General features: G+C 33.1%; 2 protein-coding genes across 2 annotated transcripts; one reads left to right on the forward strand and one right to left on the reverse strand.

Annotated features, from left to right (window-relative positions):
- The first annotated feature begins 1,922 nt into the window (after positions 1 to 1,922).
- LOC123899701 (annexin D5-like) lies at positions 1,923 to 5,471 on the forward strand. Its single transcript, XM_045950915.1, has 6 exons — positions 1,923 to 1,998; positions 2,367 to 2,512; positions 3,257 to 3,475; positions 4,349 to 4,564; positions 4,961 to 5,050; positions 5,268 to 5,471. The coding sequence occupies exons 1-6, from the start codon at positions 1,923 to 1,925 to the stop codon at positions 5,469 to 5,471; spliced, it is 951 nt and encodes a 316-aa protein (XP_045806871.1).
- Positions 5,472 to 17,191: 11,720 nt separating this feature from the next.
- Positions 17,192 to 19,781, reverse strand: LOC123898901. The gene is made up of 7 exons (XM_045949942.1): positions 19,324 to 19,781; positions 19,133 to 19,219; positions 18,853 to 19,041; positions 18,292 to 18,453; positions 18,124 to 18,177; positions 17,796 to 17,942; positions 17,192 to 17,619 (listed from the first exon to the last, which is right to left on the reverse strand). Exons 1-7 carry the CDS (start codon positions 19,468 to 19,470, stop codon positions 17,257 to 17,259), a joined length of 1,149 nt encoding a protein of 382 aa, XP_045805898.1. The 5' UTR covers positions 19,471 to 19,781; the 3' UTR covers positions 17,192 to 17,256.
- Between the last annotated feature and the right edge of the window lie 6,808 nt (positions 19,782 to 26,589).

Consider the following 26,589-nt stretch of genomic DNA (forward strand, 5'->3'; position numbering starts at 1 on the left):
AATTAGCAAGTGTACTAACTTATCGTTAAGTAATAAATTTTATAAAGTTCGTATTCGCAGGGATTGTTTCAATCTCGACAAAACTATTGAATCGTATTTAGGACGTAAATATAAGGGGGATATGCTTGGCATATATTTGATTATGGGACAATAAACTAAAGATTGCAATAAATTGACGAAGACTTTTTAATGGAGAGAAACAATTAGGGATTGTTTCGAATCCTCTCTGTATTCCTATTTGGTACTCTAGGTTCTAATTCTCAACAACCAAACTCTAATAGTTACGATAATTTAACAAAATAGATTAAGTCCAATTCCTTGACTCATGATCCCTTTTATCTAATAAAGTATCTTAATTCCTTAGGCGAAATTAATATTATCAAAAACGTTATTAAACGTTAAATTCTTAATCATATCAACTAATCCTTTATTCCTAAAGCGATTACGATTGACAAACAGTTAATTTAGTTCTAGTAATAAAACCTAGGGTCAGTAGTGAATTATTTCTTGAAATCAATTCGATATTGGCCAAATAAAGAAAAGCATTAAACACGAAATTAACTGAATAACTATTAGTTTTAATTGCATAAATAAGAACACGTAGTTACATGGTTCAAATAGTTCTACAGAGAATCATCTAAAATCCCTAATCTGATGAGATTAGTTACTCATAATAATAATTGACATAACAATTATATAATAATAGATCAATGATGAAGTCACCTTGATATAAAACCCAATGGCAATTGCTTCTTCTCTCCCTGACGGCGTGAGTTCCTTGGTTCAGTTTTTTTCCCAAAAGTCTCGTCCCTCCCTAGGTTACTATGAAGCTCCTATTTATATCCTTTGTGAAAGAATAAATCACGTGCACCAAAACAATGAAACAATTGCATCCTATGCCATGCTGACACGTCATTCAAGTGAAAAGTTCTTGTCCATATTGCTGACGTCATGCTGATGTCATGTGCAAGTAGAAACCCAAATGGCGCCACTAACGTGATTGCATCGCGACGCGAAAAATCCAGAACTGCAGGTGTGTGAATGCTTGGAATTTTTCTAAGTGTTTTTACTCCTTTTTGCCTTTTATCTTCAAACTTCTTGTTATGTTAATTTCTTCAATTATTCTTCTCTTTGACCATGTATTACTCCTAAAAATCACTAAAATACTATAAAATAATAATTAAAAATACTCAAATGACCAACTGTCATCAAAACACAATCAGTTGTAGCGACAAATCCTCTTAGGGCTAGCCCAAAGGGCAATGAGGTTATTCTAAGAGATGATGATGACATTATTAAACAAGCTTGAGCTAAACTAGTAGAGGGGCATGGTAGACAAACATTATTTAATTTGTTTTCGGAGGGGCAAAGGAGAGGCGAGAGATGATCGCGAGTAACACTATTAGTTGCTAATTGAATTTGGCTATTGTGACATTTAATATGCAACTTACAATTTTGCGCTTAACACTTAATGTGTGTTGAGGTTGTCATTAGGCTCTTTATAGAAGAATAAAATAAAATAAAATATCATTGCATTGCAAAAGAATCAAACTACTAATAATTTGTTGAAATAGTATCAAACTACTAAGAATGAGAATTTAATTTTAAGAGAAAAAAACAGTTTTCTATATAAGAAAACAATAATAATTTTTCTTGCAACAAATACAAAATCAAAATTAAAAGGATATACGAAACTCTAGAGGAATGTGCATGTCGCAACCATTGCTCTAGTTTGCTATTAGTGGATTGTTGCACTTAAAATTAGCTAATGCATATTTTGTATCCGAAATTTAAGCTAATTAATATAATACATTCATATTAGCAAATTGAACAATTGGGTTTTCCTATAAGCCTTAGTTAGGTCTATTGTGTAATGATGCACAATTTGTTTGGCAAAAAAAAAAAAAAAATTTAGATAAATAATGGCAACCTTAACCTTACCTCCAGTGGTACCAACACCTCGTGAAGATTGTAAAAAGCTTCACAAAGCTTTCAAAGGTTTTAATTATATATGCACATATATAAATCATGGATATTTTGATATTTCAATGTTTTCCAACATTGTGACAAGATATAGTGCATGTTTGGATTTGTGATGACTTCAATAAAAACATGATCTCTATATGATTTTAACAAAAACTACATTTTAAAATCTTTAGGAAAATCATATTATTGTGATTTTGTCACACTTACCAACAAATGAAATATGCATTTAGTTCTCTTGGAACCATTGAATATATATTTTAGGTGATTGCATAATGAAAATTCTGATCAAAGGATAAAGATTGAATTCTTTTATTTTCAAATATATATTAGTTTTTTCTAAACAGAAAATATATGATCTCATTAAAATATATTTGTTATAGGTCTTGGGTGTAACACATCAAACGTTATTCAAATCCTAGCTCACAGGAATTCAGATCAGCGTAGCCTTATTCAACAAGAGTATGAAACTACCTTTTCTGAACCACTTTCTAAACGGATTTCTGCAGAGATTCATGGCCATCTAAAGGTAAACAAAATTATTTTCACAGCTTTGGACAATTAATTGTCCTATTTAGACATCCTAATTTGTGTGTATATCATAGAGTAGTTATAAAGTGAATCACCAATTTAGTCTCTAAAATTGCAGGTGACAGATAATATAGTCTCTGAAAATTGAAAATTTTCAATCATATATATTTTATTATTTTTGGAGTTTGGATCATCTACTGCCTTATTAATATATGTGTTATGTTATGGGAGAGGATCCTCTCCATTGGAAAGTGAATCCAGTGAAATCCTAGCCACATGTTTTTTTTTTGTTGTAAATTGACTATGGTGTAAAAAAAAGGAATGGAAGGTCAAGATCAAGACATTAATCCCCCCAGTGAAAATCACACTAGAGAGGATCCATTCCCGTTATGTCATCTCTCCTGCCATAATCTAATGGCTAAGATCGCAAAGAAAAATAAGTGGTCTGAAGAGAGAAACAACAACAAAGATCAAATGGTCGTAATTAGTGCAGAACATACAGTAGGAGAGAATCGACAGAAAAGGATCTAGATCTGTATTTTTTAGTCAATCAATTTAGCTTGTGAACTTGTTGAAATGAACTAATATAGTTGAATTCATTTTCAGTTTTAGAAATTCATTAAATTTCAAAGACTAAACTTGCAAAAAAAAATTATGAAAAATTATTATTAATTAAAGTTATATTAATGATTGACTCTTCTGGTCTTGTATGTTTTTTTTTTGTGTGTGTAAATGGTTTCAGAAAGCTTTGTTACTTTGGATGCCTGATCCTCCAAGCAGGGATGCTACCATAATTAAAAAAGCATTAAAAAAATCGGTTGTTGATAATCAAGCAATTACAGACATAATATGTTCTCGTAATCCATCACAATTAAGGAGATTGAAAGAAGTTTATCTATCAAATTATCAATCCCCTCTTGAACGTGACATTGAAAACCAAACAAGTAGTGATTACAAGAAGGTGCTTCATCTATCCTCTATTGTCCCCTTTGCATCTTTTTCTTCTTCTTCTTCTTTTTGTTAATTTGGTTAGTTCATTATAGTATCCATTATGTGGTTTTGGTGTAATCATATTCTAAAATTGCACATCCTAGACTTTGTTTTTTTAATGGCAAATAGATGTATATGTAAGAGAGAATCTGGGAAGTATAAGAGAGAATTTGGGAACGGAGACAAAAAGTACTCCGACAGAGACCTCTCATTCGAAGCCCCGAAAGAAACAGATAAAATAGCCCAACTACCCACTATCGGACCCAACACAGAAGAATATGCATATCCCCCTCATAAAAAAGAACAGTTGGAGAGTTTGATGAATGTGCGTTGTGAACGTGACTTTCAATTATTTTAAACAAAGGTTTAATTAATTTAAAAAGTGATTTTATCTAACCACAAAATCTAGACATTTAGGCTTTTTGGTATAATTGAATATTTTTATATGCAAAGGTATAATTGAATTTAGCATCAAGAATAAAATTTTAACCTATGTTTGAATTTGTGTTTGAACTAGATTTCTCACATCACGTCTCAAGCTATATTTTGTAGCTTCAATGTGTGTTATGTTGTCTTTTGAACGTGGTTTTCAAACCTATAATAAGACTGAAAACCAAACCAAACTAATTTGTGCTTAAAGTGTTAAACCACATTTGACCAACCTAAACGCGATTACAGAGTGTTTGACCGTGGAACGGTTCATCGAGTAATACACAATGTTGTATTGAGCTAAATAATGGGGGAAAAGTACTAGAACATTTTTATTTTTGCCTTAAATACTCTATATATCCTTGTGAAAACATGTGGAAAATAATTGACATGGTAATTTTGTAAACTTGAATAGTTGTTGCTTGCATATATAAGTACACCACGTTATGAAGGCCCAGAATTTGATAATCTAATGGTAGAAGAAGATGCCAAACTACTGTATAAAGCAGGAGAGAAGAAAATAGGAACTGATGAGAAAACATTTATAAGGATCTTTAGTGAAAGAAGTTCCACACATTTGGCTGCAGTTAACTCTGCATACAAAACTTCATTTGGCAACACATTAGAAAAGGTAAACATAATATATAATATGCCTACAAAGATTTATCTTTATTGTTATTTTTGTGCATAATTTAATGGGTTAAGAGGTCTTTATCTCCTGTAATGTTATCGAGTTTTGTTTTATTTCCTGTAATATATTTTTTGAATATGTTGGCTTAATATTCCGTCATTTTGTCTCTTGTAATTTAAACAAATTTTGGTTTACCATCCTAACTAAGCATGTCACATCATCATTTTTGAGGAATTTTAAGCCAGCATATTTTACGAGGGGCTAAAAGGACAGAATCTTAACATTACAGCGTTGAAAAAAAAATATTACATGTGAATAAATCAAAATTCTCTAACATTTCAGGAGGTAAACATTATTCTACACCCTAATTTAATTCATTTTTTGTCATGAATGAAGGCAATAAAGAAAGAAACATCTGGCTCTTTTATGAGTGGATTATTGACCATACTAAGATGTGCTGATAACTCTTCCATGTACTTTGCTAAGGTATTTGTTTTCTGATTCCCATTTGCATCAATAAATATAGTACTATTTGTTTTTTTATGCATCTTAATAAGTTTTAACCATTGGTTGCTTTTCTTTTTCTTATTTTGTTTTCATGAGATATATATGTATAATCTCATCAAGACAACAAAATTTCGATTTTCAACTCCATGTTAATATTTAGATTTAGATTTGAACTTAAATTGTTTATTTTATGCAGATTTTGCGCAAGTCAATGAAGGGTATTGGCACTGATGATAGTAGACTAACAAGGGTAATTGTAACAAGGACTGAGTTTGACATGCAACAAATTAAAATAGCATATTATAATAAATATGGAAAACCATTAACACATGCTGTTCGTTCAGACACATCAGGACATTATGAAGACTTTCTTTTACATCTCATAGGTACTGATTATTAGTTGGTGATGTAGTATGTCACTAAGCAGGGTCCTATGTATTAACCATGTAATTATTATATGATTTTAAGTTAAGAAAATTTAATCATTGTTGGGCTTATTAGAAGTAGAGTTTACTTAAATTTTAGGTTACCAATTTTTTTATTTACTTAGATTGTGTGAATGTGCCTGCGTGCATGGTTGGCTTAACTCCATAACCTTTGGTGCCCAATAATTACTTGTATAGAAATAAAACATGGTGCTCATGAAGATATATAAGCAATTTCTTTTCGAATTCTCCACCTTTTAAATATTTAAATATAATTAAGGTGATGTAATTATCTTAAGAGATAGTGATAATATGTTGATAATCATACAAAATATTCATTATACATTATGAATTATTAGCTCTCTATTCAGTAATCAAGAAGATAATTTCCATCATTGTAACTACTATCTTGTGGAATTAAAGAAACAACAAGAATTAAATTTCTTTCTTTAATTTTTAATATTATATAGTTGCCCTTCCAAAATTTCTTTCGTTTGTCACATTGGTTCATTATATTAATATTGTGCAGAAAACATTAAATTTGGTTTCATACTAGTCTCTAACTAGGGTTGGGAATAGGCCAGGCCAGGCCAGGCTTTGAGGCCTGAGTCTGGCCTACGATTTTTCTTCAAGCCTACGCCTGGCCTATGGCCTATCAAATGCAATTTTTTTGGCCTGGCCTGAGCCTGTTTAAAGCATGGCCTGACCTTGTAGCCTGTTTAAAAGTCTGTGTTACATAAATGCATCTATATAGTCTTTTTTTTTTTTTTGATAATGATGAGGGCCTAAGCCCAAATAAAAAAAGATTACAACAGGATTAATCTAGGAGATAAAAACCCCATACAATCAGCAGCAAGTAAATTTCTAATATGACTTGGACACTCATTAAAAAAGATAATTTCATTCTCTAAGGAGCATCCTAAATTTGCCAATGCATCTGCACACATATTTGCTTCTCTATAGGAATGGTTGATTTTAACATTCCACTCCATCTCCAACAATCTTCTGATGCTCTTTAACAAAGAAATTCCCATAACACTAGAAGATGCACCATCCTTAATAACTTTCACCACTGATGTAGAATCAATATCAAACTCCACAGCTCTAAAACCCAATCTCCACGCAAGGCGCAGTCCTTCTAAAACACCCCAAAGTTCCGCCGTAAACGCACTACAAATACCAATATGTTTTGCAAATCCACCAAGCCAAACACCTTTACTATCTCTTATGATACCTCCACACCCCGCAGTGGCCATTCCTTTACAAGCTCCATCCGTATTAATTTTAATCCACCCTTCAACCGGCGGTTTCCAACCAATCCAAGCAATGCTACGCGGTTTCTCTATAACAACCCGATTCACAATTGCTGCAGAATTATACTCTCTACATCGCTGCAACACAACCATCACAGGATTAATGGGTCTTAAAAAATTATCTTCATGTTTTTCTTTATTGCGCCATGTCCACAAGCAATAACAAGCATTAGCCCAAAACTCTGTCCACTTAATATCAGCCACCTTCACTAAGTCACCAATCAAATTGATATGAAACCAGTGAGCTATATCTCCACCAAAAAAAGACCCACGGGCTTGTTGAGGGACAACCATCATCCATATGTTTTTTGCTAAGGTGCAATCTCTCAAAACATGTATACTAGTTTCTTCAAACTCTCTACAATGGTCACACATCCCATGAGCTAATCCCATACGAGCCTTAATTGCATTAGTTAGCAATCTATCATGTAAAGCAATCCACATAAAATATTTTGTCCTCTCTGTAACATGTAATGCCCACAAATGCTTCCATACATCCTCCATGTCATCTTCTGCATAATTACATAACAACTTATACATGACAGCAACTGAAAACTCATCAGTTCCAGCACCCGCCACCACTTGTAAGTCCTTGCCATTCGCTGGAGATGGAGGTAATATAGAAGCAATTCTATTTTTTAACATCAATGGCATCCATCCTTGAAATAAATTCCAATTCCACTTACCTTCATCATCAACAAGATCACATACCTTGATATTTTGTAATTCTTCTGGAATGTTATTGATCTGATCAATGACACGCATTCCTTCTTGAATCCATGCATGCCGCCATGCATCAACATCTGTTCCATCTCCTAAAGCCCAAAAACACAAGTTATCTAGCTTCGGGCTGAGCTTGACAATGTATTTCCACAAGCTTGAAGCCGTGTTTTGAACATCAATCTCTCCCTTCAAAGCTCTACAGTCGTACTTACCACGCACAACCTCGCACCACAAGTCATTAGCACCCGACGCCAGCTTCCAGCCAAGTTTGAGAATACAAGCTTGATTCATGACGTCAAGCCTTCGTAAACCGAGACCTCCACAATACTTAGGCTTAGTGACCTTCTCCCAACCTATTGCATGATATTTCTTAACACCATCTTTATCTCCCCAAATAAAATTCCTTTGTAACTTCTGAATTTCCTCCAAGCAACTTTTCGGAATTTTATTGGTCATCATAGGATAAATAGGAGTTGCTTCAATGACACTTTTGGCTAGAGTAACCCGGCCAGCAAAAGATAGTTGTTGAGCCTTCCAATTTGTTAGTTTGGCACTAATTTGATCAATTACATACTGAAAATCGTCCCTCCGAGGCGCCCTCCCTGTCAAAGGGATGCCAAGATATTTACCAAGCTGGTTTGACTCCCTAAATCCAGACATTTGCACCAATTTTTGACGAGTATTTCCATCCACATTTTTAGAAAAAACAATACTAGTCTTCTCTTTACTAACCTCCTGGCCAGACATATTACAAAAGGCATTAAGAATTCCCAAAATGCATTGAACTTGTTTCTCAGTAGCCTCTCCAAATAACAATAGATCATCAGCAAACATAAGGTGGGAAACCAAAGGGCCATTTCTACCGGCTCGTAATGTTCTCCATTCTCCGTTTTCAACTGCATGACAAATTAGATGAGATAATTTATCCATGCAAAGCACAAAAAAATACGGTGAAATCGGATCTCCCTGCCGAATACCTCGTTGAGGCCGAAAGTACTCTGCTCGCGCCCCATGCCACTTCACATTTGTTTCCACACTTGTGATAGAATGCATGATAATATTGATTATATTATCAGGAAAGTTGGCTTCAATCAGAACCCTCCAAACAAACTCCCAATTAAGCTTATCATAAGCCTTTGAGAGATCAACTTTAATTGCAAAAAATCCTTTCCTCCCTTTAGCCATATGCATACTATGATCCATTTCCTTTGCCACAATAATATTTTCATGGATATTTCTACCCGGCACAAACCCTGTTTGAAAAGGCGACACAAGCTTTGGAATATAATCTTTTAATCGGGCCACTACCACCTTACTAACAATTTTATAAATAGTGTTACATAAAGAGATAGGGCGAAATTGAGTTACTAGCTCCGGGTGATCCACCTTAGGAATAAGACAAATGTCTGTCTAGTTGACCATTGCAATGGTACTCGGCATCCTCCACACAGTTTGCACAAATTCACACACTGATGACCCAACTATGTCCCAAGACTGCTGATAAAAACCTGCTTGAAAACCATCCGGTCCAGGAGCCTTCCAAGGATTCATATCAAAAACTACACCTCTGATTTCATCACTAGTAGCTTCAGCTCCAAGACTAGCGATCTCCTCATTACTCAGCGCAGGGAATGTTATAGGAGTTTGCTGCCATAAGGTTATCTGACCATTGATGGTGAATAATTGTTTATAAAAATTATTAACCAACTCTTGGAGTTTCTCACTATCCTCTATCCAGTCCCCTTGTTCATCTTTGAGCATTACAATATTATTCCTCCGACGTCGGCTAACAGTTTTAATATGATAATAGCGAGTATTCCTATCACCATCCATCAACCATTTAGCTCGAGAGCGTTGGAACCACATCAACTCTTCTTTTTTCAAAATCTCACTGAGTTCTTTCTGCAATTTATTCTCAAGATGATGCAAGCCTCCGTGTCGGGTACCATTTTGCATTCTGATTTGGATTCCTCCTAATCTTGCCATAATCTCTTTTTTCTTCATAATAACTTGGTCAATAGTATATAATTTCCACCTTCGAAACTCATTCTGCAGTCTACCAAGGTTATGCACTACTGTCACATCATTTTTCCAATTTGTTTTTAGCATATCATGATACGAATCATCTAGCAGCCAAGCACTTTCAAAACGAAACTGTTTTGGCGCTACATTATACGTCGTACCAGTAGGATGAATTAGCAAGGGATGATGATCTGAGAATTCAATCCTTGTTAACACCTTAACAAAACCATTTGGAAATTGAATTCTCCACTTATCATTACTCATGGCCCTATCAAGTCTCTCATAGATTCTCTGTCCTCCATGGTAAATTGGCCCTCTCCATGTGAACTTAGCTCCAGCCGAACCAAGATCCATCAAATTACAATTATTAATTCTTTCTCTAAAAATGTTGCACCTACGGATTGACACTGGTGCACCATTCTTTTTCTCCGCAGCACAAAGAATATCATTAAAGTCTCCTGCAATCATCCATGGATCATGCATTCTGTCAGCTATAGACTTTAAATCTTCCCACAAAACTCTTCTATTTTCTTCACTAGGACTTGCATATATTGGTGTAAAATACCACTCACAACCCCCTGGATAGCTAACTTTGAGATGTATAAATTGAAATTTCTTGCTGCAGAGCATAACATTAATATCATCTTTCTTCCAAGCCACTACTATTCCCCCAGCATAACCTCTATTTTCTGTTGTTAACAAGTCTTCATATCCTAACAACTTGAAAGTACGGCGAAGCTTCTGAGGGTCACACCGAGTCTCAACAATGACAACCATAACAGGTTTATGGACATCGATATACTGCTTACAATACCTCAAAAATGATGTGTTGGCTGCTCCACGACAGTTCCACACAAATATTTTACTTTGTATATTCATCAAAAACCAATCAAAAGAAAGGAAACAACACTTATTGATCAAGACGAGGAGTCTCAACAACCACCTCCATATCCGATTCTGAATCTCCAGTTGCACCATTGTCACTAACATCCACAAACTCATCACTATCCATCATTAAAACATGATTCTGATGTTGTTTACTAGTAATGAAAATAGGCGTGTTCCCATCAGAATTGGGAGGTCTGGGAATGTTTGGCATAATAATTTGAGACTGGCCCAAATCTATGTTCCCATGCTGGCCTAAATATGATGTTTCGCTATCCACCCCCTCTATAACCTTGACCATCACCCCCATATTAGAACCATCTTGGAGTACTAATTTTTGTTGGTCATTATTGTCATTGGGCCTACGAGAATGGGCCTCCCTCAACACTTCCCTTCTATTTTCCCCCACAAGTCCACTTGATTTTTCCACCCCTTTTTTTAAGAAACCACCTCCCTTGCCTTTAAAATTTTGGGTCCCACGTGTTGCAAGTTTTGGATCTTTGCTGGCCCTTTCTGCATTTGAAATTCCGAATCCTTTTTTGAATTTCACATGTTGCTTTTCTAATTCCTCATGCATATTATTTCCTTCCATATTAGTAGCCATATTTTTCTCACCTGCTTCCTTAATATTCTCATCCTCATTAACTCCAATAATGATAGGAATCTCTTTATTCAATTCTGGAATATCATCATTTAAAGCAATAAAGCGTGATCCCGACATTTTTGGCCTGTCATTAATGCTCCCGTTCACCGCCTTCCCCTGGTTCTGGTCCACCACCGCATCCTTCTCCTTCCCTTTACGTTGTCTGCGTGGCTTTTGAACCACCACCCAAGGGCCATCACCATCACTCCCTACTAGACCACTCACGTCTCCTCCATGTTGTTGAACGCTCCCAGTAGCTTTTTGCTGCATTGGCTTCTCTGTGCAACCCTCCTTATAATGGCCAAACTTTCCACACGTAATGCAAAGTAGATGAAGCCCTTCATATTCAACATTATATTTTCTTGATTTAATGCTGAACATGGCCAACAACTTCTTGGTTAGATCAACTTCAACGCACAGCCGCGCGTACTTCCCCCGTTCTTGAGCCAAGGTATTTTTATCAACCTTCACAGTCCGTCCGATGCGATCACCAATACAGCGCAAAACCTTAGCATCATAGAACTCAATCGGTAGGCCGGAAATTCGCACCCAGACAGCAACTTTAGATATAGTATCGCTTGCCGGGTGAAAGTTCGGACTCCATTCTTTGACAGTCAAGTAGTGATCGTATATGAACCAAGGCCCGTTCATGAGTGCCTCATATTGATCTTCTGTATTTGAGAAAGCTACTAGATAATAATCATTACCGAGATCAATAATACTTATTACCCCTTTCCGCACCCACATCTGCTTTAGTCTAGTCTCTAAAGCTTTGTAACCTATCTTCCTTCCCAACAACTTCACGATCACTCCTCTCCTCCAAGGACGATGAATCCTCTTCTCCTCAGTTTTGGAAAACACAAACTCAGGACATTCATAGCCCCCAATTTCATTCTCCTCAACCCTAATCCCAGCATCCTTCTCACCCTCCTCATCGCTTCCTCCTTCATCCTCCACATTTATTTCCTCATCACCCTTGTTTTCCACCCCTGTCACCTTATCCCTATATGACCTCCTTCCTCCTTTCTCCATCGCCTGCAAATCAATTAAGTCGCTATAGTCTTTTGGGGCAGAAGAATGATTAGAGTAATCATGCTCCCCACTTTTGATCTTCTTAGTGCTTCTCTCTTGCAAATCGATCTTGTCTTTGGATTTTTTAGCATTTGAAGTTTCTTGCCCTAGCAGAGTGCTAGGAGAAGACATTTTTTCACCTCGGTGTATTAATGATATGTTATCTTATCTATATAGTCTTTTTAAATAGGCTAAACATGTCTTAAAGCCTGTTTCATATTTAAATTTTTATAATTTCATCAACATTAAGAAAAAACTAATAAAATGATTAACACAAGAATTAAAAGCTAATAAAATGATAAATACGATTACGACAAAGTCTATTAAGTATGCAATAATACAATTACTATATAAATAATATTATTATATAAATAATAATTATTAAATATAAACAGGCCGGCCTATCAGGCTTTGTAAGCTTTTTTAAAGGCCTGAGACTGGCCTATTTATGTAAATAGGCTATTTCCAAAGCCTGAGCCTAGCATTTTTAATAAACAGGTCAGGACAGGCCAGACTTAAACAGGCCAGGCCGAAGGCGCCTGTAGGCCGCCTGGCCTATTCCCAACCCTATCTCTAACTCAATAGGTTTCATATTAGCCTCTAATTATTTAATTTAACTAGACCCTTACCCGTGCGATGCACGGGTGTGATGCGTTGTTTTATATTATAATCGGAGAAATTGAAACAATAAATATTTTCAAAATAATAAAATAGAGAATCCGAGATTCAAACTCCAATCATAGCATGGTTGAAGTGTTTTCGCTTAATTAGTCCACAAATAAAAATATCAAATTTATAATTAATTAGAGCATCTAGTTTTATAGATCTATAAATAGGGGATTCAAACAACTTCTCAATACTCATTCTTTATGTTTGCATTAAATCATCAGCTAACGGAACAACAATAGGACCAGTAATCTGAATCACACCTTGGATTATTTAGAAGTTAGTATAGAAGATCAGTTAATTCACAAAAAAATGAAAATTAAAATGACACATTTAAATGATACATATATAATAGATTTATGTTGGTTTGGAATTACCATGAGAATGCTAATTTGAATTACTCCACACAAAAGACCCGCAAATTCGTAAAAGATGAGGAATCATATGAACAAAGAAATGACACATATTAATGCGAAGTATTTAGTTTTGAAAAAAAAAATTGGATGTAATCATCACAAAAATACCAAAACCACTAAAAGAAAGAGATTAAAACAAAAATTAAGAAGAAGAAGAATGATTGTCACCCATCTGCAAAAAGGAAATATTACAAAACAATGGTAACAAATAATCACATAATTTGGAAATGAAGAGAAGCATAAAAGTTGCATGAACAAAGGTAATATATATAGGGGGTAAGGGATAGGCACATTTAAGGATAAAAAAAACTTGAAAAGAGCATATGAAAAGATAATGCATATAAATGGTGAATATATTATTAGGCATATAATTTCTTCAAAGTAAATGTTGCATATGAAAAGAAAAATGAAACGGATACATATTGATTGGTGGGCATTGGAAGAGGAGCAAGAATTAAATTAACTACTAAATTGAGTTTTAGAGAGAAATAGGAAGTGATGTGGCATGATAGAGTGATTTAATTGGATGTATTGGATGACATGACTAAATGAAAACATTTGATTGGTTTAAGTGAATTAGGGTTTAGATAAACATTAGGATAACTATTTAGGAATTATATATATAGATAGATAAGTTTTATATTAGTCACTTATCTAATTTAATAGGTTTTATATTATACCCATTTACTAGAATATTTGTCATCTATAGTCAAAATAAAAAATCTTTTTCAGCAACATAAAATGTAGGTGAAATGTCTTATTCATATTACTCTGAATACATATATTGTTGTATTATCATTGATGACAATGTGGTGACTTTTTCATTATATATCCAAATTATAAGTTTGAGTCTCACAGCTTAATTACCTCCCCTGCACTCATTTTCCAAAAAAATAAAATCCAACATTTTCTATAGATCTACGGAACAGGACCAACATTTTCATTCTCCAACTACAATGGCCGTTTCCACCCTCTCCCTCTCCTTCCTCATTCTCCTTCTCTGCAACTCATCCATTGCTGCCAAAAATCCACTATCACCACCACCACCACCCGATCCATTTAAATCCCAGCCACCAGAAATCAGCTTCCCATTAACACCCGTCAACAACACATATAAACCCCAACACAGCAACAGCTACTGTTCGAGCCCCTCATGGGTCATTGGCCTTGCCGCGGGACTCGCTTCACTTGCCATCGCAGCAAGTAAGTAGTTTTACTGATTTTCATTTATTTACTTTTATCCCTAACAGTACATGCTACAAATTTGATAGCTAGAAAATGTGTCTGTGATGGTTTTATAATAGAAAATAGTTTAGTAGAATTAATCTGAGTAATTAGCAACTTGTGAGTTAGGAATGGTGAGGGTTTTGAGTGATTTTTTATTAGAAAAGTTGGTGTTTCGATCAAATGAAACTTAATCACTTTTTGTATAAAATTAGGGAGTTTTGGAAATTTTGTGACCTAGCATATATTTGTGATTTGATTTTGAAGTTGCTATATGTACTTGTTATATCCTGTTTTATGTGATTCTAGGAGTTACTAATCGTTACTTATTGAATATTAATTAGTGCTTACCCTGTTTTATTTTCAGGTAAAGGGTGAATCTTAGAAGTTGTGGTGGAAATTCTCTAGTTTTATTTTTAGCTTCTTTTATTTCATAAGAACTTTAATTGGAAACTTTGATGTATTGTTTTTTTTTTTATTATTGCAAACAGTACTTTATTCCCTCTTTAAAAATAATTCAGACATTATTATGAGTTTTCAGCTTAATCAGAGTTTGTATTTCAGATAATTTATTTATTATGTTTTAGTTTTAAATATAAAGATGATTTGGTTTTGTGATAAGAATTCAACTCTGTATAGGGTACATGGCTGCCGTTTTGGTTTTAAGCAGGAAATAATGTAAAGTTTTGATCAATTCTTTTGGTTTCTTTTGGGGCCATTGTTTAATCGGTTCTGGAAAATTGAAAGTTCAATTTTTGTTTATGTTAATATGAGGGTTGTGGATTGTATGTGATGATCATGGAAAGGAAAGAATAGAAGAGAATGAGGTTTAGGTTTAGAAAGTAAGATTTTAAGGGTTATTAATTACTTAATTGTAAGGGTAAAGCTAGGAATCCTAAGAAATTTATTGAGTTAAAGTATTGAAAGTACTATATATAGTGACCGTTAATGGACAATTTTGGTTACTATGGAATGGACTAGCTTGTTGTTGAGTTTGGTTAATTTTGTTGAGTTTTTAACGTTACAGGATTCAACAAATTCTTTAAGAGAATTTGCATTGCATTCACTTAACAAATAGCTACTAAAACTCTTAGTTTGTTGTGCAATATTAATTTCGCTAAGCTAAATTAGTTTGGCTAAGCAAATCTTAATCCTTACAATCTTAGCTTTAGTAGTGAATGTAGGAGTGAGAAGACTTACGTTTAAGGATGTAAGCGTTTCAAACTTCATACGAAACCTATTAAACCGACAAATCAAACAAAAAGTTACTCGATTTTGTTTGGTTCAAATAAAAAATTCAAACTAAACCCAAAAAGCCAAACTTAGTCGATTCAATTCACAATTTTCAAAAAAAAAAATCACAATTTTCAATTTTAAAATTCAATGAATTGATATATGAACAATACACACTGGTAGGCCCAATTCGACCTCGTTGACTCAGACATGAGTGTTAATGATAGAGATACAAAAATAGGAGAAAGAAAACACGGATTCAATAGAATATCATTAATGTATTTCTTAAGTTGTGAAAATAAGGGTTATAATGAGAAATGAGAATACACAGCAAACCTAAAATTATTGTACCAAACACATTGATATTCATCATCATTTTATCAGGGATTTGGTAGAAGAAAATATTGTGAAATTGGAGCATGTTACAATCGAGGAACAGGTGGCTGACATATTCACTAAAGCATTGGATGCTGTTCAGTTTGAAAGACTAAGGGGCGAATTGGGAATTTGCCTGCATGAAGAGTTGTAGCAATTAAGGCAATATATGCATGCAACCACTTTTCTCTCTTCCCTTCAACTAGTGGAGCACACAAATTTAGGAAAGACATCAAACGCTTTCCATAACTTCTTCATTACTCGCATTCATCTCTCCCTCAATCTAGTTCCCTTTCTCACTCACTCAACTTCTCCGAAAATTCTCCCTAATTTCATCGACCATCGCACTTCCTCTACAACTACCAAAATCTTCAAGAAACATAGTTCGATCATGTATCAGACTTTCCCCGTTTACAAAACCGGATACCCCTTGGGGCGTACCCCAAGTAATGACTTAATCATATATAAACACAACAAAAGTGAGTGTCCTATCCAATGTAGGACTTAACATGAACTTTTTCAAATTCACACACACACTAGTTCTATACTTGTGTTTATTTCTATACCAAGTTCTTCTACAAGTTGTTAACTTGTTCTAATAGATTATATTAATCATGATCGAATGTTTGAATCCATTGGTGTTTAGTTTCAGATGAGCATCTATAAGGACAAAATTTATTGTTTGTATCTAGAGGTTACTGTTGTTTTACCCTTTAGTTATTACTAGCTCCGTTCGTAATTATAAGATCTTGTTTGACAAAAATGCATTATTCATTTACCTTGTTTTGATCGTATTTTTCTAATATTATATAAATGTAAATATTACCATATAAGATCTTATTCAATTTGTTTTGATAAGTATTTTCAAAATATTAAATTTTTATAATTTTTACTTATAGACAATTAAAGATATTAGTGATCAAAATTGTGCATTGACATACGTGCGACAATCAAACAAGGTCTTATAATTAGGGACGAAGGTAGTAGTTAATAATTCGCTAGAGCAGATTATAATTAGGATGACATCATATTAGATTATTTGTTTGTTATTTTTTGAGAAAGAAGAAAATATGGCTAACATGTCTCAAAAAAGAAGTTTTAGATAATGGTCGTATCATTGTAACCAAAAAAAAAAGATAATGGTCGTATCATTCTTTTTATTTATTTTGAAACTTGCTCAAAACATAAATTATGAATTACAGTTACCACCCGGTCCTCCAAATTGAAGAGCATGTCCCCCAAAATGACTATTTTCATCGTACTTAACTCTATAGCAATTAGGGGCATCAACGTTTTCTTGAACTGAGGACTTGGCAGGTCCTATATATGCTGATCTAAGTACATTTCTGTATCCCATATTTATAAAATAACCTGCATGAGAAAAGTCGTCATCGGGAAAGTGTCCTGATCCCATTGGAGGGTTAGGAACACCGATGGCAATTGTTCCACCACCCCACCCCACTTCAGCAGCTGCCTTTAAGTTGGTGAATAAAGCTAGTGGAAAATTTCCAACCACATAATTGTTTATGCTCACCCACCATCTGTCGGTCTCCTACAAATACATATCCAAATTGTGTAAATATATACCATTTCCTTACATTGTATAATATTAGCCTTTAATTCAAAATTTATTTTTTTTGAACGGCAATTCAAAATTTATAGTAAAAATCGGTTCTAAGGCCGGTTACCAAATTTTCAAAAATGAAAATTTATAGTAAAAAAGTTTACCTGCCAAATTTCAATTGCCATATTAACCATCGGTCCACCATAGGTAGATGTGGGTCGTATGGCTGCACCAGCGTAATAATGACTTTCGATCTGAACAAAACCTTTACATTGTACATTGTAGCATCCGGTATTCTTGAAATTATCCGACTGTGATTATGATTTAATATCAGATACTCAAAATTTAAAGAGGATTCATATAACAAAAGCAAAAGTGAAAACAAAAAAGTTATTATACCTAGAATAACTTTTTTGATCAATAGATCATACTTTCACATTGTAAGTAAAGATACAATTTTAAAATAAACCAAATTAACCAAGCATCCCTTACCGTCCATGCAACGAAAAGATGTGTCTTATCATCACCATATATATGAGGAGATACCTGACATCAATTTGTACATATGATAAATTAATAGTAGTTTTTTTAATAAAAAAAATATAAAATTAAAACTATTCAGTTATATATCAAACAAATTTTAGGAAAATTAAAACTCACATGCCATCCAGCAAGAATTTTATTAGTACCATCTCCACTTTGAATATATACATGAGATGAGGTTGCTTGACCATTACTTATCTTTGGATTATAAACATTTGTAGTTCCACTAACTGCATAATAATGTTCACCAGGAGCCACCTTGAGAGAAACTGTTGCAATCTACAAATTCAAAATATGTTAACGTACGTAGCTAATAAAAAATTGAAACATTAGTTGATATTTGTACATATAAACTAAGAACACAAAGGTTAGAGAATTGGATTTAGAGCAGGCCTACTCAAACACAAATTATGGGTATGGTAATTATGGGGTTAGTATAAATTTATAGGGTTAAAAAAATTGTTTGAATGTGGCATGTATCTAGACTAGTAATTACATTTCATCAAATCAAGTTATTTCTTGGCTTTAGTGTAATGGTCAGGAGGTATTTTTTATAACTAAGGTTTGTTTTTGTTGTGTAGTAAGGATTTGAATATTTCTAGTATTCCTTATTAATACAATTTTTTCTTTATATATTGAAAAAAAAAAGACTAACCACATGTTTAAGAGAAAACTTACATGACGAACAGCAGTTGCAAGGATTGTATCATTCCATAAAGATTTTGCACGAATAAAATCATCTTTCGTTGTCCTCTGAATAGGAACTGTTTCAGTTGGGCACTCGACTTCATCAAGTTCAAATATGGACTTTGTTGGTGAATTCTTCACACTTGTTTTTTCTTTTTTTATGTAAAAACTAGGTTGTCTCTGCAACAAATGAAGAAAAAAAAAAACATTGACGTAAAGAATATATACAATATTAATCAAAGAAAGTAAACCAAATTGAAAGTTGTGCAACCTGTAGCGTGTGATTCTTTAACAAAGGATGGTCAAAAGCTGGTTGTTTGTTAATATCGATGCAATCAACTATGTATCCAAATTTTGTCTATAAAATCCCCAAAAACCAAATCCAGAAAATTTATAATCAAGTTCTATAATGAGATAAAAAAAAAAAAAATCAGTAATCAAATTAATATATGTGAATAATACAAGAATACTCTTGATAGGAGGTTTGTTAATAAGCTTTGGTTGTCTCTCCAACTCTAAATCTTCGTTCAGTGTACTATGACTGCCATCAACTCCATGGCTTGTAATAGTTGCCAAACACAAAACCGATAAGAACAATATGTTAATCATTTCACAATTTTGTTATCGAACAAAAGCACTTGGTGATTCATAAACAATTAGTATTTCCCATTTATATGTCAATGGTGCAAGACAAAATAAGAATATAATAAAGGACATTAATTATTATGTTTTTTTTTTATAATAAAGGACATTATTTATATTTGCTTAAAAAAAGAATATAATAAAGGACATTAATTATTATGTTTTTTTTTTTTTTACGTTTACATTAATCATTATGTTGGTCAATAAATTCAATACATAACCTATTAAAGGAAAATCAAATAAACGCACAAAGGGTCGACACACGTTTGGAAAATACTACTAATAGTTACGGAACAAAAGCACTTGGTAATAACAGTTAGTATTTCCAATTTATATACCAATGGTTCAAGACAAAATAAGAATTCAATTAAGGACAATTATTATGTTGGTCAATAAGTTCAATAAATACCTATTAAAACGCACAAAGGGACACACGTTTGGAAGGACACATTTCCATTCTTGCATTTTTTCAAAAAATTTCTCTTTATATAAAATTTGTCTGTCACAATTTTTTTATGATTTAATTGAGTCCCCCAAATCTCTTATAATTTGAACTAATTTATTGTTGTGATTGATTCTAAATTGTTTTATATAAAGAAATATTTGTCAATGGATTTAATATTATAAACCAACTTCCTTAACTATTTTTTTGAAATGGTCAACTTCCATAATTATATATGGATTTGTTTAAGGGCTGCGGCTGATCTTTTGTACAAGAGCTCTTTTTTTGTAACAAGAGTTTTTTTTTTTTTTTTTTACAATAGAGCTGAGAATCGAACACAGACCTCTAGTATAATACACAAACCTCACTACTAGACCAAACCTAGTGGCTTGGTAACAAGAGCTCTTTTATATATAGAAACAAAGGTAGTAATATTTTATGAATATTAGAGCATCTCCAATGGTGATACCATTTTGGGTATCATATATTATTAACAAGTGGTCCCTATAATGCCATGTAATATTTACGCAACTTATACATATTTTATTCCAACGGTGATACCACCTTTTGAGTATCATATATCATATATTAATGATAAACAGTAATGTTTTGACATATATAAAAGCTATTAAATTGTATTTATATACCAAAAATAAAAATAAAAATAATAATAACATTTAATTGATGATACGATACCTTATTTAAGGTACTGGTATCATCAATTTTAATATCATTTGTGCCACGTCATGGAACTCCAATGATAAAAAAAGTTAAGGTACCGTATCATTAGTCTATGAAACTCTCTTAGATATCCTTATTAAAAATGCTCTTATGTTTGAAAATGTAATCATTTATGACAAACTATTTAATTAATAACTTTATTAATTTAATAAAATTACAATTTTCGGCCTCAAAGTCTTGCTTTTTCTTTATTTGTGCCCTTCTCTCTCGTCATTGTCGTCAACTATCTGCACTTTGTTAATTTCGTTTTATTGGTTGTTGCTCGTAGAAAATGCATATTTCAATGATACTTTCACTACTGAGAGCACAAATAATTTGTTAGACACACTCACAATAAATGGATACTGTAAAATTAAAGAAAAAAAATTTAAATTTATATTAATTGATGTGATAAATATATTTTTTATTTAATTTTTTTTTTTATTGATGTGTGCGCGTCTAAAGTAATAGTGCATAGGTAAGACCTTCTCTCTTATTTTGTCAAATTTTGTAAAATTTTAAATTTTGATCCCTCTATTTTTAATTTAGCAATTTTGGTCCTATTTTCACAATTTTTTAAATTTTGAAATGACTCATTTTAAAATAATCATCAATGCAATTAACGTAAAAAGAGTCCTAGTTTAATCAATAATAATAAAATATTTTCTAACTACTTAAAACGAGTCATTTTTCTCTATAAGAAAAAATAAAACGAGTCATTTTTGGAATATTTTTTGAAGAAATTTCGTCAATTAAGTAATGTATTAAATTTTACACTCCAAAAAAGAGATTATTGGCCTAACAATTGACGTTTTGCAGTTTGTTGTATAATATATTAATTTTTGCATCCCTAATTTATTAATATTACTACACTTACTAAAAAATTGAAGCCTTCATTTTTAAGAGGCTCAATGTCACAGCACATGTTGCACATGCGTCTGGGCTGGGCCTATTCCAACACCTAAATTTTGTTTGAATTTTTATTTTCTACCCCAACAATTATACCTCTACCCCTACAAATCAATTTATGTTCCAATTTTACCCTTTTTTTTTGTAGAATAATTTTACCCTTTTTCTGACACACCCCATCATCTCTCCCAATACCCACCCCAATCTTGGCAACCGCGAGAACTGATTTGATGACACCATTTTCGTAATTTTTCAGTTAAGTTTTCAATTGAACCAAATAGTTTGAGCAACTTCATCTCTTTCTCCTTCCTCACGAAGCTTGAAGCAAAGCCACCACATTAGATTTCTCTCCCTTGCGATCATGGCTGTTTGTTTCTTCATTAAATCCTTCACTTGTGTTTAAAATAGTGAAAATCCCATTTTCTATTTTGGAACCCTAACTTTGCTCAATGATAAAAATCTAATTTACCATTTTCGGTCTTCTTGGACTTACCTCCTGCCTTCAATTCTTCAAATCGATACCCATGGTGGATGGAGCTTGTTGTTGCTGCCGACCGAGTGAAGGGGGCTTCTTTTTTCAACTTTTGTCTCAACAATATAAAGACCAAATTTATAAGTCTTAACTTCCTTTTTCTCACGGTAAAAAAAAAACTTCCTTTTTCTTTAAATTAAAAAATAAATTGTTTTTGAGTTTGATTAACTATATGTTTTATTCATTGGATACTGGCCTTTGTTTTTAATCTGTTTTGCCCGTTATTAGTTTTCTATGTTAAAAATAATATAAAACCATTAATATAGTTCTTCCTAACAGTTTAAGTTTTTGGGATAATCGGTTATCTGACATGGTATCAGAGCCTCTATGATTAAGTGGTTTAGAGTTCGATCCCCGCTCTCCTCACTCTCTAAATAAAATGTGGAATTTAAGCATATGGTAGGTGGGCTTATGCATTATCCACGCTTCAAGCCCAAGTGGGCTCTTGCGTGAGGTGGCGTGTTAGAAATAATATAAAATCATTGATATAGCTCTTCCTAACAGCTTAAGCTTTTGGGATAATCGGTTATCTGACATTCTAGCGGCTGAGGATTGAAATTTTTGGATTCCATTGAGAGCTAGTGGATGTTGGTGAAGCTAATTGGGTGTAGAAGTGACCTGAGATTGTAGGTTTATCTTCAAGTTTTACTACTAGTTTTAGATTTAATATTAATCTTTAGTTTATAAGGTGAATTTGTAAAAATTGAAGTGGTTTAGAAGAAGTTGATGAAATTGAAAGTTTTCCTACTTAGGAAAATTTTCATCTTTAGTTAAATTTACTTTGAAATATGAATTGGGTTACTTTGAAAAGGAAGGTGTTCCGGTAAGAAATAATAAACTAGATTACTTGAAAAAGAGTTTCGATATAGGTGAAAATGAGATCTATATACAGATTGTTTACTTTTAGCGACAAAGTTTTGTCTGTCACTATAAGTCAAATTTATTGTAAACTCAAACAAATAGTTAAACATAAAAAATATCACACCACACTTTAAAAGTAATTTAAATTGTTCCAAACATCAAAATATGAAATTAAAATGCAATTAGCTCAAAAAGAGTCAATTATTTCCCTCTCCATCATCACTAAAAAAGAGTTGCCTCTAGTTAGGTTCACCGCGAGAAAGACTAACAATTTCAAGAATATCAGCTATATATTAAATAAATCTCCTTTATCTCTACGAATATCCCACATTTTTGTTGCACTTTCATTATAAGTATTACTATTTCTCAAGAAAAGACGAAGATTGGTATGAATAAAAACTAAATTGTCATCTCTCTTTGAATTGAGTCAATTCTTTTTCAATGAATGGATGAATAATTCCGGCAGCTACATTAACATTGGTGCAGCAAGCTATATGGACCAATGATACTTAGCGTATGTTAGCGGTCTATCAATTGCATTACACCCCCACAGTTCTTGTTGTTGCCGCTGTGTTGCGCGAATAGGCCGTCCGCGTGCCTGGATTCTTTCATGAGTGCTCTAGAGATTTCACCAAGATCTAATACAAGCGGCTCCACTTGACATTCACATAGGTGATTTCATCAAGTGTATGCTGCAAATCATACACCACTCAGAAGGGCTATGAAAATCATTAAAAGCTATGTCAGCTTATCCTCTCTGTAATGCAGTATCTAACACTTTCTCATTCACACCATAGGAAAAAGACTAAGTCAAAAATTAATTAATTAATTAATTTTTGGTGCTAGCAGATCTAACAACTTGTTCTTACCCATATGAACCTTATTCATGGGATCTCCAATCACAAAGGTTGGGTTCCTATCACTTGTTGATTTCAATTGGCTAAAGTCCAATTCCCCTCGATGTGTCACAAAATATTTTCCGCGCCTAGTTTTTTCCCTTCTTTTTTATTTTCCCTCCTTTATTATTATTATTATTATTATTATTATTATTATTATTATTATTATTATTATTATTATTATTATTATTATTATTATAATTTTACTTTATTTCCCTTTGAAACTTTATCTTCTGGTTTTTGAGGGGGTGTGTTTAGCCACTCTGTGTGTGTGTTGGGCTGCACTGCACTGTGTTTAGCTTGAATCAATTGCCTTAGAACTACTTTGTAAAGATATAGATAACATATTGGATAGTGTTAGAGTAGTTTAATGTTTAAGTTATGACATTTGTAATTTAGTCATGCTTCTTTCATATAGGTATTGATTTGATATGAGGAAAAGACGTAAGATTTCAGGACAAGAATTGTTAGAAAGGTTACAAGGACAAGAAAATCAGAATGATAGGGAGGCTTTCGAAGACCATCCATCCCCAACAAAATATCAACAATCAGCTGGATGATCAATTTGCAAATGTCAACATGCATGACAGATAACTCAATGATAGATAACTCAATTGAGAACGACACATTTGACTCTACTTCATACACATTTGTAAGTAATTGCATGCATCTTAAGTGTTAATTACCTGTTTTTTAATAGGAGAAGATATCAGAGAATTTGCTTCAAGATCAAGAGCGTTCTGCTACTTTAGGTGTTCCCTTAAAGATTAATGCTTATCCAGATGATGTTGTTGGGAAAGTGTACGGAGCTGAGCATTCGGGTCGAGTGCGGGTATTAGGTGTTAGTACGTTTGCCCCACTAAGGTTTTTGGACTGCGCAAGGATTTCTCTGAATTTGTAAATGTTGGTAGTTCAAGCCAAACTGTTGAGGATTTGAAGAAGCAAATACACTCTTTGGAAGAAAAGTTAACCGGACGGATATGAAGAGACTAAGGATCAACTTACACAAACTCAAAACCAATTGGCATTTGTCACTAGCTTTTTGCAAGGCAAATTTGGTGATGAATTACCTATCTTCAACCAAGGTACTTCTTCAACATAGTCTTATAATGTATGTATGTATGTTTTACAAAGTGTTTAACATTATGCCATTGTTGATATTTAATTAAAAGATGTTGGCTTACATTTTCATTTACTTGACAGGTTCAGGTAATTAAACCAATTAGGAACATCTTGCTATTTGGGCTGTTGAGGTGTCTTCATCTAGCTTCCTCTTGAAATTCTTGTTTTTAAGTTTTTTGCTTTACTAATGCAAGCTTTAGGTTATTCGATTTTGAGCTTGTTGGTTTAATCTCCATCTATCCCAAACATTAGTCTTGGTGGGAAATATTATAGATATAATGTACTGCATTTTATATGGATGTATCATTTGACCACCAAATTGAAGTAAAAAAAACTGCATTTTACAAAATGTTACCACGTCTGCCTTAACCGTGGCTATATTTTAGTGACGCCCATCATAGCCACTGGACTACCTAGCGTGGCAAAAGTTATTAGTCACGGTTAAAAGTGTCTTTAGCTACGGTTTTAACCGTGGCTAATCATATATTTTCTTGTAGTGCCATTTGATGACGTGGATAACCTTAGTATCATTTGTCATGTAAAAATAGGTTTAGATATTTGGAGTTGAAAGTTATCCTCGTGTTTTTTCATCAGAAACATTACAAGATTGCTATTTTGAAACGTACATCACATTTTTCTTAACAAATAAAAATATCCACTTTAATTTTCGTTTGATAACTTTTGTTCTGCTGCCAAATTCTCTTAATTGGTTTGAAGCAAGTGAAATATATAAATTAGAGGGGCTAAATTTTATTAATAGTATGAGGCGAGTATAATTAATACCTAAAAATCAACACATACAGTCATATCACAAGCAAAAAAAATAAACACCAAGGAAAGGAAGGTGTTATATATTAGAAGGTGAATCTATGACATTGATTGAAGTTACGAAGGAAATGATTCGACGTGGCATCTCATGTGATTTTTGAGACAGATTCCAATTGTGTAATGGATACAATCAATAATGTGTACTCGGGTGTCTCACAATTTCGCTTCTTTATTTGTAATATTCGCAATGTATTGTCTTTAAATTCTAACTTTAAAGTTAAGTTTATCAAATAACAAGCGGATATGGTGGCTCATAATAAGCTTGCTAGAGCGGTCATTTCTTAGACTAGTCTTTATCATTTAGAAATGTTACCTACTTATATTGAGACTATTTTGATTAACGAAATATCTTGAGTTTTTGCTTGTAAAAAAAAAAAAAAAATAGTGTTCTTAATAAATGCTATGCAGTCTAAAAAAAATAACACAACTTTTATGGAAAGTAAGAAAATCCTATTTTATATTCCTTACTTACAATCTTACATACAAAGTGAATAATGGAATCTATCAAACTCTTTTTTGATAATCGATCTAAATATTTATTTTAATTTTTATATTTTAATAATGTGTGACCATATAATTTACTTTTTTTTTTTTTTTTGGTCAGGTAGCCTAGTGGCTTGAAATTCCACCTTTAAAGATGGATAAGTGGAGTGTCCAGGGTTCGAACCCTGGCTCCTGCATATAAAATGCTGATGTCCCAACCAATTGAGCTAAGCTCATGGGGACGACCATATAATTTACTTAAGGCTTAAATGCAGTTTTGGCCCCCCAAGTTT

Source organism: Trifolium pratense, linkage group LG1 (genome assembly GCF_020283565.1).
Source record: "Trifolium pratense cultivar HEN17-A07 linkage group LG1, ARS_RC_1.1, whole genome shotgun sequence".
In the NCBI taxonomy this organism is placed as follows: domain Eukaryota; kingdom Viridiplantae; phylum Streptophyta; class Magnoliopsida; order Fabales; family Fabaceae; genus Trifolium; species Trifolium pratense.

Bases quoted from the DNA above. Each gene is read 5' to 3' on its own strand.
- LOC123899701 (XM_045950915.1), top strand. From the start codon at position 1,923: ATGGCAACCTTAACCTTACCTCCAGTGGTACCAACACCTCGTGAAGAT. The intron at 3,476-4,348 runs GTGCTTCATCTA...AAACTTGAATAG, and splicing joins CAAGTAGTGATTACAAGAAG to TTGTTGCTTGCATATATAAG. The intron at 4,565-4,960 runs GTAAACATAATA...TCATGAATGAAG, and splicing joins TTGGCAACACATTAGAAAAG to GCAATAAAGAAAGAAACATC.
- LOC123898901 (XM_045949942.1), bottom strand. From the start codon at position 19,470: ATGATTAACATATTGTTCTTATCGGTTTTGTGTTTGGCAACTATTACA. The intron at 19,220-19,323 runs GTATTATTCACA...GGGATTTTATAG, and splicing joins CTCCTATCAAGAGTATTCTT to ACAAAATTTGGATACATAGT. The intron at 17,943-18,123 runs GTAAGGGATGCT...TCATAATCACAG, and splicing joins ATCTTTTCGTTGCATGGACG to TCGGATAATTTCAAGAATAC.